The 13,358-nt window shown below is 58.1% G+C and overlaps 2 protein-coding genes across 2 annotated transcripts; both read left to right on the forward strand.

The window, feature by feature from the left end:
• Positions 1 to 6,011: 6,011 nt before the first annotated feature.
• On the forward strand, positions 6,012 to 8,819 carry LOC116780643 (inositol 1,4,5-trisphosphate receptor-interacting protein-like 1). The gene is made up of 3 exons (XM_032675886.1): positions 6,012 to 6,439; positions 6,877 to 8,513; positions 8,545 to 8,819. The coding sequence occupies exon 2, from the start codon at positions 6,880 to 6,882 to the stop codon at positions 7,804 to 7,806; it is 927 nt and encodes a 308-aa protein (XP_032531777.1). The 5' UTR covers positions 6,012 to 6,439; positions 6,877 to 6,879; the 3' UTR covers positions 7,807 to 8,513; positions 8,545 to 8,819.
• A 1,951-nt stretch (positions 8,820 to 10,770) lies between these two features.
• On the forward strand, positions 10,771 to 12,524 carry LOC116790580 (inositol 1,4,5-trisphosphate receptor-interacting protein-like 1). The gene is made up of 2 exons (XM_032695684.1): positions 10,771 to 10,781; positions 11,222 to 12,524. Exon 2 carries the CDS (start codon positions 11,225 to 11,227, stop codon positions 12,149 to 12,151), a length of 927 nt encoding a protein of 308 aa, XP_032551575.1. The 5' UTR covers positions 10,771 to 10,781; positions 11,222 to 11,224; the 3' UTR covers positions 12,152 to 12,524.
• The last annotated feature ends 834 nt before the right edge of the window (positions 12,525 to 13,358 follow it).

Raw genomic sequence — 13,358 nt, forward strand, 5'->3', positions numbered from 1 at the left:
GCTGGATCAAATAATTAAAAAAAAAAGGTAACTTTTTTGTAGTTTTGCAGATCTGTTTTGATCTGAGGTAGTGCCTTTTTTCTGTCTTTGGCTTCACTGGAAGCTGGATGAACACGTGTTTAGTAAAATTACAGACCCAGAGAATATGCTGAGTTGCAAGAGACCCACAAGGATCATCAAGTCTAACTCTTAACCCTGCAAAGGAACATTCCCAAGAGTCACAGCATTTGCCTGAGATTATTGTCCAAATGTTTCTTGAAGTCTGTCAGGCTTGATGCTGTGACCACTGTCCTGAGGAGCCTGTTCCAGTGCCCAATCACCCTCTGGGTGAAGAACCTTTTCCTAATACCCAACTGAAGCCTTCCCTGACACAACTGGAGGCCATTCCTCAGAATCTATCACTGGTCACCACAGAGAAGAGATCAGTGTCTGCCCCTCCTCTTACTCTCACAAGGAAGTTGTAGACTGCAGTGAGGTTTCCCTTCAGTCTCCTCTTCTCCAGGCTGAATAGACCAAGTGCCCTCAGCTGCTCCTCATATGGTTTCCCCTCAAGGTCCTTCACCAACCTCATTGCCCTCCTTTGGATGCTCTCTAGGAGTTCAATATCTTTCTTACCCTGCAGTGCCCAAACCTGCACACAATATTCCAGGGGAGGTCACAGCAGTGCAGAGCAGAGCGGGACAATCCCCTGCTGCAGTGCAAATTGTCTGAGTGACCTTAAAACGCTCCTTTCACAACACGTCCCTCACCCTGCTGGCCATGCTTTGGCTGATGCCCCTCAGCCCATGCTTGGCCTCCTGGCTGCCAGAGCACTGCTGACCCATATTCAGCTTGCCACCGAGCAGGACCCTCAGCTTTCCAGGATCTCATTCCCCAGCATGTTCCCTACAGGTAGGTTTGCCCCATCCCAGGTGCAGAATCCAGCACGTTCCCTTGTTCAACTTCCTATGGTTGGTGATTGCTCAGTCCTCTAATGAGTCGAGGTCTATCAGCAGGGCCTGCCTGCCTGCCTCTGAGGGAGACGAGCTCCTCCCAGTTTTGTGTCACCTGCAAACTTGCTCAGCGTCCCTTCCAGTCCTGTGTCCAAGTCTTTTATGAAGATGTTGAAGAGCACAGGGCCTCAGAAGTAGCTCTGGGCAACCTGACTAGTGACAGGTCACCAGTGTGAAGTTCTCCTGGTCCCTAGTGCCATCTGTGCTTGACCCGTGAGCCAACTGCTCACCCACAGCAAGCTGTGTTTCTCCAGCTGTGTGCTGGAAACTTGATCCTGAAGGATCGTATGAGAAACGGTATCAAAAGCTTTATTGAAATCCCCAAAGATTTGACAGGAAGCCAAATGGCCGGAGCTGTACTGCTGCTGCGGTGCCACTTGTCAGACTCAGGTGGAGGCACAGCAAGCAGGCCAATGTACTCTGCAGAGGTTCTGCAGCTCTGCACCTCTGTCCTCATGGTGACAGGCTTTTCCTCCGAAGGCTGGCCATGGGACTGGCTGGGACTGCCAACTTTGGCAAGAAGACCCCCAGGGAGCTCCTGCCCGGTAGCTTGGGAATTGGGGTGATGATGCCCACAACCAAGGGCTGCTGAGAGGAGTAGTGTTGAGGCTGGGGCTTGTTGATGCGTGATGTATCTCTGGTGGCTGTGACATCACAGAGGACAGGTCACAATGGGAGCTGTCCCTAAGGACGAAAACAGGAAGCCCAGAACACCAGATGGACTTGGGCGATCAGTGAGCGAAGATGGGGGAATGGGCAAATGGCCAGGGGACTTTGTAAGCCAAAGCAAGAGATGGAAGCCCCGTGGGGCCAGGCGCGGTTCTGCCAGTGGGGCTGGCTCGGGGGGGCTCGGGGCTCTCTGTGGTGGCTCTGGGGTTTTGTCCGTTTGGCCAAGAGACCCCCCGGGATCTCCCGAGGAGGAGTTGGCGCTGAGTGTGGAGAGGATGCCCAGAAGCCCCTGAGCAGGGGGGTGGGGATGAAGGGCGGGGCTTGTGGGCCAGCTGATGCGTCTCTGGTGGCTGTGACATCACAGCAGACAGGTCACAATGGGAGCTGTCCCTAAGGAGCACAGCAGGCAGCCCCAGGGCACTTGGACTTGGGCGATCAGTGAGTGCAGATGCAGGGGGAAGGCTGGGATGGATGGGGGAGGGGGAAGATGCCCGGGGGGGGGGTGGGGGGTTGTAACCCTGAGCCAAAGCTGAGTCCCTCCCGGCAGGGCCGAGCTGTGCCCCTGGGGCCTGGCACACAGGTGCTCAGGGCTCTCTGTGTTGGCAAGTGCCCAAAGAGCCTTTGGGGATGGGCCGGCTGCCCCCGGCTCCACGGGACGCTGTGCTGTGGCGGGGATGAGGCCTGGGGAGACTCTGCTCGGCTGTCTCTTGCCTTTTGCCGGGGCACAGCCCAGCCAGGGCCTGACAAGGAGGGTCCCGGCTGGGGCAGGATGGGCCCTGTACCGTCTGCAGCCAGGGTCTGCCTTCCCTTCAAGCCTTCGTCCCCCTGCTCCCTCCCATCCCGAGCCGCTGGGAAAACTTGTCTCCCATCTCCTGCAGGCCATGGATTCAGCAACTGTGCTCCTCCTGGCTGTGCTGGCCATCCTGCCCAAGCGGACACAGGATCCCCAGAGCGATGCGGTCGCTGTGCAGTGGATGAAGAAACGGCAGATTTTTCTAGAGGACCAGATGACGGAGCTGTGGGAGGAAGTCGAGTGGAGGAGGGCCCTGGACGATGTTCCACTCCTTTGGGTCTTGCAGCACTGGCTCTTCTGGCTGGCTGCAGCAGCTGTGCTCAGCTGGCTGGCCTGGCAAAGGGAGGAGGCCTCTCGCCGGCGCCGTGAGCAAGAAGAGCTCAGCGCAGCAGCCGCTGCTGGCGGGCCTTTTGCAGCGCTCAGCCTGTCACCGCTGCAGGACCTGCCCTTCATGGGCCGGACCCTGAAGAAGCTGCTGCGGGACCTCCTGGAGGTGTGCCAAGTGCTCTCCCAGAACACCTTCATGCCAGAGCTGCACCCGGCCACTGGGCAGCAGGGCACCATCGAGTCCTGGCATGAGCTGGGGGACTGCACCGTCTACCAGCTGGTGCTCTTCCTCAGGCCACCCCCCTGGCACTCTTTCCGGCTGCAGCTGCCCGACGCCATGGACGTGCCACACTCCATCCGTGTGCTGCTGGAGTGCTCGTGTTCCAGGACGGCGGGGAACATCTTCTGCTTTGTCCACCCCACGTACAACCATCAGCACTCGCCCCTCGTGCGCACCCTCTGCACAGACTCCCACTTGGAGGTGCAGAAAGTCGCCGGCTGGCTGCCCAGACTGGTGGAATCGGCCTGGGAGCGTTTGCCTCAGTGGCACGACTGGCAGCTCCGGCTGCTGCCCTCCTCCCGCTCCTGCAGGCTCCTGCTGACCAGCCCCGGCCAGGTGCGGCTCTGCGCTGTGCTGCTCTTGGCACTGCAGCAGGGCCGCCCAGGCACCTTCCTGGTCCTGGAATAGGCACTCCCAGCTTTCCCGGGGGCTGCTTTGGGCCGGGGCTGCGCGGCGACTTGGGAGCACACCCGGTCGGCACAGCACAACAGACCCTTGTGCCGACTGGACTGAAGAGCAGCAGTCCTGGCTCTGTCTACTCCTAACTCCCCATGTGCCCTGGTGTGCTTTAAGCCCAGCTGCAAATGGAGCACCAGCAGCCACTCCCTCAACTGCCTTCCCTTCCCCGCCACCCCGGTGGAATGGGGACGAGAATCCAAATTCCACCTTTAGAGAAGTTGACAAAGATTAACTGTAGGGCTACCCTCTAGGTTAGGTTTAGGATTAAGTTTAATAAGTAAGTTAAGTAAGTTTAGTTCCTAAGTAGAATAATAAGAATAGTAAGAATAATAACTAGTTTAATAATAGATCAGTTTAATAATAATTTAGTTTTAGAAAACTCTAAATGGAAAGTTAGATAACGTTAACCCCCAACTCCCCATGTCCCCTGTCCTGCTTTAATCCCAGCTGGAAATGAAGCCCCAGCAGCCACCCCCTCAAGCCCCTTCCCTTCCCCGCCACTCTAGTTTCATAATAGCTTTCATTATAACTTTAGTTAAGTTTAATAATTATAAGTGAAAAATAGATAAGTTTAGGACTAACAATTTAGTTTTAAAAAACTCAAACCCAAAACTTTTATAAAGGTTTCCAGCAAAAAGCAGAATTCAGTAACAGCGGTCATTAATAAGGAAGGGGATCACACAAAAGGCGAGGAAAAAGCCCAGACAAGTGATGCCCCATAGAGCGGCTCACCCACAGCTGAGCCATGCCACACCCCCCTTGCGGAACCCAGAGGGGCCCCCCTTCCAGCTCCCTCGCCCAGTTCCTAAGCTGGACATGACCTTGGGTGGTGTGCACCAGAAAGACGGAACCTAACAGTGTGCAAAGGCCCATGGGAAAGCACCTAGGAAAGGGAGAAACCTGGAAGAGTGTGAGAGAAAGGTCCCAGTCCTTCTGGCTCGACCTTCAAGCATTCAGCCAGCAGGGCAATCGCCCACAAGGTGCCTCAGTCCTGAGGCTGCTGTCAAAGGCCCTCTCAAGGCAGCTGCTCCAGCACTCCTGGGGCAGCAGGACAAGCCGTCAGGCTCAGAACAGCCCGTGGAGCCTTGAGACCGAAGGCAGCAGCAGAGCAGCAACTGCACGGGGAACGTCCTCAGGTGCAGACACAGCGCAGCTGCTCGGGATCTACTGCGCCCAGAGCAGAAATAAAAGAAAGGAATGATCACACACGACTATTTGCGTGGTAATTCTACCAGGATCAGCCCGGCCCGCATAGCTTGGGAGGCAGGGATTGCCCGCCCGCACTGGGGAGGGACAAACCGCTCTGGTGCGGCCGGATGTCACTCGGAGCGCAAGGCCGAAACCCAAAGCCCACGTCCAGCGCTTTCCCTCTTGGAGAAGGCCTTGGGGGTGGTGGAAGACACCTGAAAGGCAGCAACTCCAGAGGCCGATCTTGGCAGAGAGTGCAGCCCAAGTCCTCCAAACACGCATGGGGCACCCACAGGATGGGCTCCTCTGCGCCCACTGTTCCGCTGTGCCCGTTGTTCCCACCCAGCTGCAGCACTGGCTTCACACACAGCCTGGGGAGAGCAGAGGGAGCTTTCATCTCCTGTGCCTTCCTGGCTCTGCTCGCAGCGCACAATGCGCAGCAAAAGCAGGCGCAGTGCCGAGGGAGCCAGTCCACCCGGACAGTGGCAGCAGCACTGCCCCACCCGCTTGCTGCCTTAGATGCTGTGCCCCGGCTGCTCAGAGGGAAGCATCCCAGCTCTGTCAAATTCAAGGGACTTGGATTCTGTTGCCAAAGCTTTGGTGTCTGCGGAGGACCTTGGAGTTGTACAATCCCCAACCGGACTCAGGTCACAGCCTCTCTCCACAAGCTCCTGTGTCTGTCTGGAGGCACTGGGAATATTGTGCTCGCCGGGCTGATCCATTCGGAGTCTCTTGCCCGTGTCTCTCTGTGGGAGCTTGTTCTTGCTAAGCAAAAGCAAGCAGCAAAACCAGAAGCTTCTCCTAAGCCCAGCTCTGTGGCAGGCCTGGGAAAGCCAGGACGTTTGTCTAGGAGCTCTACCGTCCACCTGGCCGGAGCAATTCAAAGCAAATCAGGTGGAGCAGAGGAAGACCTGCTGTGGGCCTGCTCTGTCCCGTCAGGACTTTCAGGGTCTGCAACTGAGCTCTTGAGGTGACAGGTAAACTTCCGCCTGGGAGCTCAAGCTAGAGCTGCGCCTCACATCTCCACAGCTCGCAGTATCCCTGAGGCACTGTCTTCTGTCTTACGCAAAGCCTTTCTTTCTTCAAGGCCACTCGGCCTTAGGAATAAAGAGAACAGGCAAGTCCGAGTCTCTGCCCATTGGCGAAGTTTATTTGCTGTTGCCGAGGCACACGCCAGACTTTAGCCTCCAGAAGACCAGGCTCAAGCTAAGCCAAGGTTAACGCCATCTCAAGGCTCCTTTCCAACTCATAGTCCCCTTCGGATTCTGCCAGTCAGGCAAATCTTTGGTCTGTGATGGTTGCAGCTCCTTGCTCACCTCCACGGCTGGGCTGGGCTGGGCTGGGCTGGGCTGGGCTGGGCTGGGCTGGATGGGGGAATGGGCAAATGGCCAGGGGACTTTGTAAGCCAAAGCAAGAGATGGAAGCCCCGTGGGGCCAGGCGCGGTTCTGCCAGTGGGGCTGGCTCGGGGGGGCTCGGGGCTCTCTGTGGTGGCTCTGGGGCTTTGTCCGTTTGGCCAAGAGACCCCCCGGGATCTCCCGAGGAGGAGTTGGCGCTGAGTGTGGGGAGGATGCCCAGAAGCCCCTGAGCAGGGGGGTGGGGATGAAGGGCGGGGCTTGTGGGCCGGCTGATGCGTCTCTGGTGGCTGTGACATCACAGCGGACAGGTCACAATGGGAGCTGTCCCTAAGGAGCACAGCAGGCAGCCCCAGGGCACTTGGACTTGGGCGATCAGTGAGTGCAGATGCAGGGGGAAGGCTGGGATGGATGGGGGAGGGGGAAGATGTCCGGGGGGGAGGGGGGTTGTAACCCTGAGCCAAAGCTGAGTCCCTCCCGGCAGGGCCGAGCTGTGCCCCTGGGGCCTGGCACACAGGTGCTCAGGGCTCTCTGTGTTGGCAAGTGCCCAAAGAGCCTTTGGGGATGGGCCGGCTGCCCCCGGCTCCACGGGACGCTGTGCTGTGGCGGGGATGAGGCCTGGGGAGACTCTGCTCGGCTGTCTCTTGCCTTTTGCCGGGGCACAGCCCAGCCAGGGCCTGACAAGGAGGGTCCCGGCTGGGGCAGGATGGGCCCTGTGCCGTCTGCAGCCAGGGTCTGCCTTCCCTTCAAGCCTTCGTCCCCCTGCTCCCTCCCCTCCCGAGCCGCTGGGAAAACTTGTCTCCCATCTCCTGCAGGCCATGGATTCAGCAACTGTGCTCCTCCTGGCTGTGCTGGCCATCCTGCCCAAGCGGACACAGGATCCCCAGAGCGATGCGGTCGCTGTGCAGTGGATGAAGAAACGGCAGATTTTTCTAGAGGACCAGATGACGGAGCTGTGGGAGGAAGTCGAGTGGAGGAGGGCCCTGGACGATGTTCCACTCCTTTGGGTCTTGCAGCACTGGCTCTTCTGGCTGGCTGCAGCAGCTGTGCTCGGCTGGCTGGCCTGGCAAAGGGAGGAGGCCTCTCGCCGGCGCCGTGAGCAAGAAGAGCTCAGCGCAGCAGCCGCTGCTGGCGGGCCTTTTGCAGCGCTCAGCCTGTCACCGCTGCAGGACCTGCCCTTCATGGGCCGGACCCTGAAGAAGCTGCTGCGGGACCTCCTGGAGGTGTGCCAAGTGCTCTCCCAGAACACCTTCATGCCAGAGCTGCACCCAGCCACTGGGCAGCAGGGCACCATCGAGTCCTGGCATGAGCTGGGGGACTGCACCGTCTACCAGCTGGTGCTCTTCCTCAGGCCACCCCCCTGGCACTCTTTCCGGCTGCAGCTGCCCGACGCCACGGACGTGCCACGCTCCATCCGTGTGCTGCTGGAGTGTTCGTGTTCCAGGACGGCGGGGAACATCTTCTGCTTTGTCCACCCCACGTACAACCATCAGCACTCGCCCCTCGTGCGCACCCTCTGCACAGACTCCCACTTGGAGGTGCAGAAAGTCGCCGGCTGGCTGCCCAGACTGGTGGAATCGGCCTGGGAGCGTTTGCCTCAGTGGCACGACTGGCAGCTCCGGCTGCTGCCCTCCTCCCGCTCCTGCAGGCTCCTGCTGACCGGCCCCGGCCAGGTGCGGCTCTGCGCTGTGCTGCTCTTGGCACTGCAGCAGGGCCGCCCAGGCACCTTCCTGGTCCTGGAATAGGCACTCCCAGCTTTCCCGGGGGCTGCTTTGGGCCGGGGCTGCGCGGCGACTTGGGAGCACACCCGGTCGGCACAGCACAACAGACCCTTGTGCCGACTGGACTGAAGAGCAGCAGTCCTGGCTCTGTCTACTCCTAACTCCCCATGTGCCCTGGTGTGCTTTAAGCCCAGCTGCAAATGGAGCACCAGCAGCCACTCCCTCAACTGCCTTCCCTTCCCCGCCACCCCGGTGGAATGGGGACGAGAATCCAAATTCCACCTTTAGAGAAGTTGACAAAGATTAACTGTAGGGCTACCCTCTAGGTTAGGTTTAGGATTAAGTTTAATAAGTAAGTTAAGTAAGTTTAGTTCCTAAGTAGAATAATAAGAATAGTAAGAATAATAACTAGTTTAATAATAGATCAGTTTAATAATAATTTAGTTTTAGAAAACTCTAAATGGAAAGTTAGATAACGTTAACCCCCAACTCCCCATGTCCCCTGTCCTGCTTTAATCCCAGCTGGAAATGAAGCCCCAGCAGCCACCCCCTCAAGCCCCTTCCCTTCCCCGCCACTCTAGTTTCATAATAGCTTTCATTATAACTTTAGTTAAGTTTAATAATTATAAGTGAAAAATAGATAAGTTTAGGACTAACAATTTAGTTTTAAAAAACTCAAACCCAAAACTTTTATAAAGGTTTCCAGCAAAAAGCAGAATTCAGTAACAGCGGTCATTAATAAGGAAGGGGATCACACAAAAGGCGAGGAAAAAGCCCAGACAAGTGATGCCCCATAGAGCGGCTCACCCACAGCTGAGCCATGCCACACCCCCCTTGCGGAACCCAGAGGGGCCCCCCTTCCAGCTCCCTCGCCCAGTTCCTAAGCTGGACATGACCTTGGGTGGTGTGCACCAGAAAGACGGAACCTAACAGTGTGCAAAGGCCCATGGGAAAGCACCTAGGAAAGGGAGAAACCTGGAAGAGTGTGAGAGAAAGGTCCCAGTCCTTCTGGCTCGACCTTCAAGCATTCAGCCAGCAGGGCAATCGCCCACAAGGTGCCTCAGTCCTGAGGCTGCTGTCAAAGGCCCTCTCAAGGCAGCTGCTCCAGCACTCCTGGGGCAGCAGGACAAGCCGTCAGGCTCAGAACAGCCCGTGGAGCCTTGAGACCGAAGGCAGCAGCAGAGCAGCAACTGCACGGGGAACGTCCTCAGGTGCAGACACAGCGCAGCTGCTCGGGATCTACTGCGCCCAGAGCAGAAATAAAAGAAAGGAATGATCACACACGACTATTTGCGTGGTAATTCTACCAGGATCAGCCCGGCCCGCATAGCTTGGGAGGCAGGGATTGCCCGCCCGCACTGGGGAGGGACAAACCGCTCTGGTGCGGCCGGATGTCACTCGGAGCGCAAGGCCGAAACCCAAAGCCCACGTCCAGCGCTTTCCCTCTTGGAGAAGGCCTTGGGGGTGGTGGAAGACACCTGAAAGGCAGCAACTCCAGAGGCCGATCTTGGCAGAGAGTGCAGCCCAAGTCCTCCAAACACGCATGGGGCACCCACAGGATGGGCTCCTCTGCGCCCACTGTTCCGCTGTGCCCGTTGTTCCCACCCAGCTGCAGCACTGGCTTCACACACAGCCTGGGGAGAGCAGAGGGAGCTTTCATCTCCTGTGCCTTCCTGGCTCTGCTCGCAGCGCACAATGCGCAGCAAAAGCAGGCGCAGTGCCGAGGGAGCCAGTCCACCCGGACAGTGGCAGCAGCACTGCCCCACCCGCTTGCTGCCTTAGATGCTGTGCCCCGGCTGCTCAGAGGGAAGCATCCCAGCTCTGTCAAATTCAAGGGACTTGGATTCTGTTGCCAAAGCTTTGGTGTCTGCGGAGGACCTTGGAGTTGTACAATCCCCAACCGGACTCAGGTCACAGCCTCTCTCCACAAGCTCCTGTGTCTGTCTGGAGGCACTGGGAATATTGTGCTCGCCGGGCTGATCCATTCGGAGTCTCTTGCCCGTGTCTCTCTGTGGGAGCTTGTTCTTGCTAAGCAAAAGCAAGCAGCAAAACCAGAAGCTTCTCCTAAGCCCAGCTCTGTGGCAGGCCTGGGAAAGCCAGGACGTTTGTCTAGGAGCTCTACCGTCCACCTGGCCGGAGCAATTCAAAGCAAATCAGGTGGAGCAGAGGAAGACCTGCTGTGGGCCTGCTCTGTCCCGTCAGGACTTTCAGGGTCTGCAACTGAGCTCTCGAGGTGACAGGTAAACTTCCGCCTGGGAGCTCAAGCTAGAGCTGCGCCTCACATCTCCACAGCTCGCAGTATCCCTGAGGCACTGTCTTCTGTCTTACGCAAAGCCTTTCTTTCTTCAAGGCCACTCGGCCTTAGGAATAAAGAGAACAGGCAAGTCCGAGTCTCTGCCCATTGGCGAAGTTTATTTGCTGTTGCCGAGGCACACGCCAGACTTTAGCCTCCAGAAGACCAGGCTCAAGCTAAGCCAAGGTTAACGCCATCTCAAGGCTCCTTTCCAACTCATAGTCCCCTTCGGATTCTGCCAGTCAGGCAAATCTTTGGTCTGTGATGGTTGCAGCTCCTTGCTCACTTCCACGGCTGGGCTGGGCTGGGCTGGGCTGGGCTGGGCTGGGCTGGGCTGGGCTGGATGGGGGAATGGGCAAATGGCCAGGGGACTTCGTAAGCCAAAGCAAGAGATGGAAGCCCCGTGGGGCCAGGCGCGGTTCTGCCAGTGGGGCTGGCTCGGGGGGGCTCGGGGCTCTCTGTGGTGGCTCTGGGGCTTTGTCCGTTTGGCCAAGAGACCCCCCGGGACCTCCCGAGGAGGAGTTGGCGCTGAGTGTGGGGAGGATGCCCAGAAGCCCCTGAGCAGGGGGGTGGGGATGAAGGGCGGGGCTTGTGGGCCGGCTGATGCGTCTCTGGTGGCTGTGACATCACAGCAGACAGGTCACAATGGGAGCTGTCCCTAAGGAGCACAGCAGGCAGCCCCAGGGCACTTGGACTTGGGCGATCAGTGAGTGCAGATGCAGGGGGAAGGCTGGGATGGATGGGGGAGGGGGAAGATGCCCGGGGGGGGGGTGGGGGGTTGTAACCCTGAGCCAAAGCTGAGTCCCTCCCGGCAGGGCCGAGCTGTGCCCCTGGGGCCTGGCACACAGGTGCTCAGGGTTCTCTGTGTTGGCAAGTGCCCAAAGAGCCTTTGGGGATGGGCCGGCTGCCCCCGGCTCCACGGGACGCTGTGCTGTGGCGGGGATGAGGCCTGGGGAGACTCTGCTCGGCTGTCTCTTGCCTTTTGCCGGGGCACAGCCCAGCCAGGGCCTGACAAGGAGGGTCCCGGCTGGGGCAGGATGGGCCCTGTGCCGTCTGCAGCCAGGGTCTGCCTTCCCTTCAAGCCTTCGTCCCCCTGCTCCCTCCCATCCCGAGCCGCTGGGAAAACTTGTCTCCCATCTCCTGCAGGCCATGGATTCAGCAACTGTGCTCCTCCTGGCTGTGCTGGCCATCCTGCCCAAGCGGACACAGGATCCCCAGAGCGATGCGGTCGCTGTGCAGTGGATGAAGAAACGGCAGATTTTTCTAGAGGACCAGATGACGGAGCTGTGGGAGGAAGTCGAGTGGAGGAGGGCCCTGGACGATGTTCCACTCCTTTGGGTCTTGCAGCACTGGCTCTTCTGGCTGGCTGCAGCAGCTGTGCTCGGCTGGCTGGCCTGGCAAAGGGAGGAGGCCTCTCGCCGGCGCCGTGAGCAAGAAGAGCTCAGCGCAGCAGCCGCTGCTGGCGGGCCTTTTGCAGCGCTCAGCCTGTCACCGCTGCAGGACCTGCCCTTCATGGGCCGGACCCTGAAGAAGCTGCTGCGGGACCTCCTGGAGGTGTGCCAAGTGCTCTCCCAGAATACCTTCATGCCAGAGCTGCACCCGGCCACTGGGCAGCAGGGCACCATCGAGTCCTGGCATGAGCTGGGGGACTGCACCGTCTACCAGCTGGTGCTCTTCCTCAGGCCACCCCCCTGGCACTCTTTCCGGCTGCAGCTGCCCGACGCCATGGACGTGCCACACTCCATCCGTGTGCTGCTGGAGTGCTCGTGTTCCAGGACGGCGGGGAACATCTTCTGCTTTGTCCACCCCACGTACAACCATCAGCACTCGCCCCTCGTGCGCACCCTCTGCACAGACTCCCACTTGGAGGTGCAGAAAGTCGCCGGCTGGCTGCCCAGACTGGTGGAATCGGCCTGGGAGAGTTTGCCTCAGTGGCACGACTGGCAGCTCCGGCTGCTGCCCTCCTCCCGCTCCTGCAGGCTCCTGCTGACCGGCCCCGGCCAGGTGCGGCTCTGCGCTGTGCTGCTCTTGGCACTGCAGCAGGGCCGCCCAGGCACCTTCCTGGTCCTGGAATAGGCACTCCCAGCTTTCCCGGGGGCTGCCTTAATCTCATGTAGAGTTAGAGTAGGATAGGCCTAGATTAAATATAGGGTTAGATTTTCCATTTTTTTGCTTTTCCAAGGGCTGTTTTAGGCTTGGGTAGAGTTAGGCTTAGTATGGCCTTAGAGACATAAGGGGTTGGATTTTAACTTAGTGCTTTCCCAAGGGGTGGTTTAGTCTGGGTTCAAGTTAGGTTAAGATAGGTAGTCAGTATAGGGTTAAATATTCTTCATCTACTCAACATGGGGTTCTATTTTTCTACCTTTCTGCTTCAAACTTGAAAATAAAAAGAAAGATTTAGCAGAGCTTCCCCAGTGTCAAGGCCTTTTCTGCTTCTCATACTGCTAAGCTGGGGCTGGGGCTGCCTGGGGAGTTCTCTCTCCTTTTTCTCTCTGTCTCTTCCTCACCTCTTTAATTCCTCTCTTCCCTTGCACCCTACTCCTTTTCCCATAGCCCACTGCTGTGTGCTTATACAGCAGCTCAGGCACTAACATACCACCACCCATGCCAAGTATGGAACTTACTTTGAAAATAATTGGAGTTTTTGCAGACCTTGAGATTTTGGGCATTCCTTTGGAGCACGAGCATTTGCAAATCTCGGGGGCTGACTTCTCCTTAAGGGTGTGATGCCTGAGCAAGCTGGTCGAGTGGAAGGTGTCCCTGCCCATGGCAGGCAGCTGCAACTCCATGGTCTTTAGGGTGCCTTCCAACACCAAGCAGTCTGTGACTGTGAAGGAGGGCTTTTGCCTCCTGCCCCCAGCAGAAGCCTCCGTTCACCCCTTTCTTTTCATCTACTTCCTGCAGCCTTGTGGGGGAAGGATGCAGGACACTCGATCTTTTGTTTTCTCGGGTGACTGCTACTGTCCCAGGGAGGCCAGAGCAGGGCTCCCCCAGTGCATCTCCTCCTCCCTGACACTTTTCTACCTTTCTAGCTCCTCTCTCAGCTCCACCAGCAGGCTGAGCAGATCTCCCACCTGGTCACACCTCCACAGCTGTGGCCTCTGCTGCTGTCCAACACCAGCACCAGCACTAAGGCACTCCCTGCAGCTCGAAACCTGGGCAGCTGCAGGTTTGTGTAGCAGTTCCCACTGCATTGCCAGAGCCTTTGTGATACGTGCAGGGATGTGTCTGTGAGCCGAGTAGATGCCGTGGCTGAGCTATGTGTGAGAGGGTGATGAGCCCT

Source organism: Chiroxiphia lanceolata, chromosome 1, assembly GCF_009829145.1.
Source record: "Chiroxiphia lanceolata isolate bChiLan1 chromosome 1, bChiLan1.pri, whole genome shotgun sequence".
Taxonomy (NCBI): Eukaryota; Metazoa; Chordata; class Aves; order Passeriformes; family Pipridae; genus Chiroxiphia; species Chiroxiphia lanceolata.

Bases quoted from the DNA above. Each gene is read 5' to 3' on its own strand.
- LOC116780643 (XM_032675886.1), top strand. From the start codon at position 6,880: ATGGATTCAGCAACTGTGCTCCTCCTGGCTGTGCTGGCCATCCTGCCC.
- LOC116790580 (XM_032695684.1), top strand. From the start codon at position 11,225: ATGGATTCAGCAACTGTGCTCCTCCTGGCTGTGCTGGCCATCCTGCCC.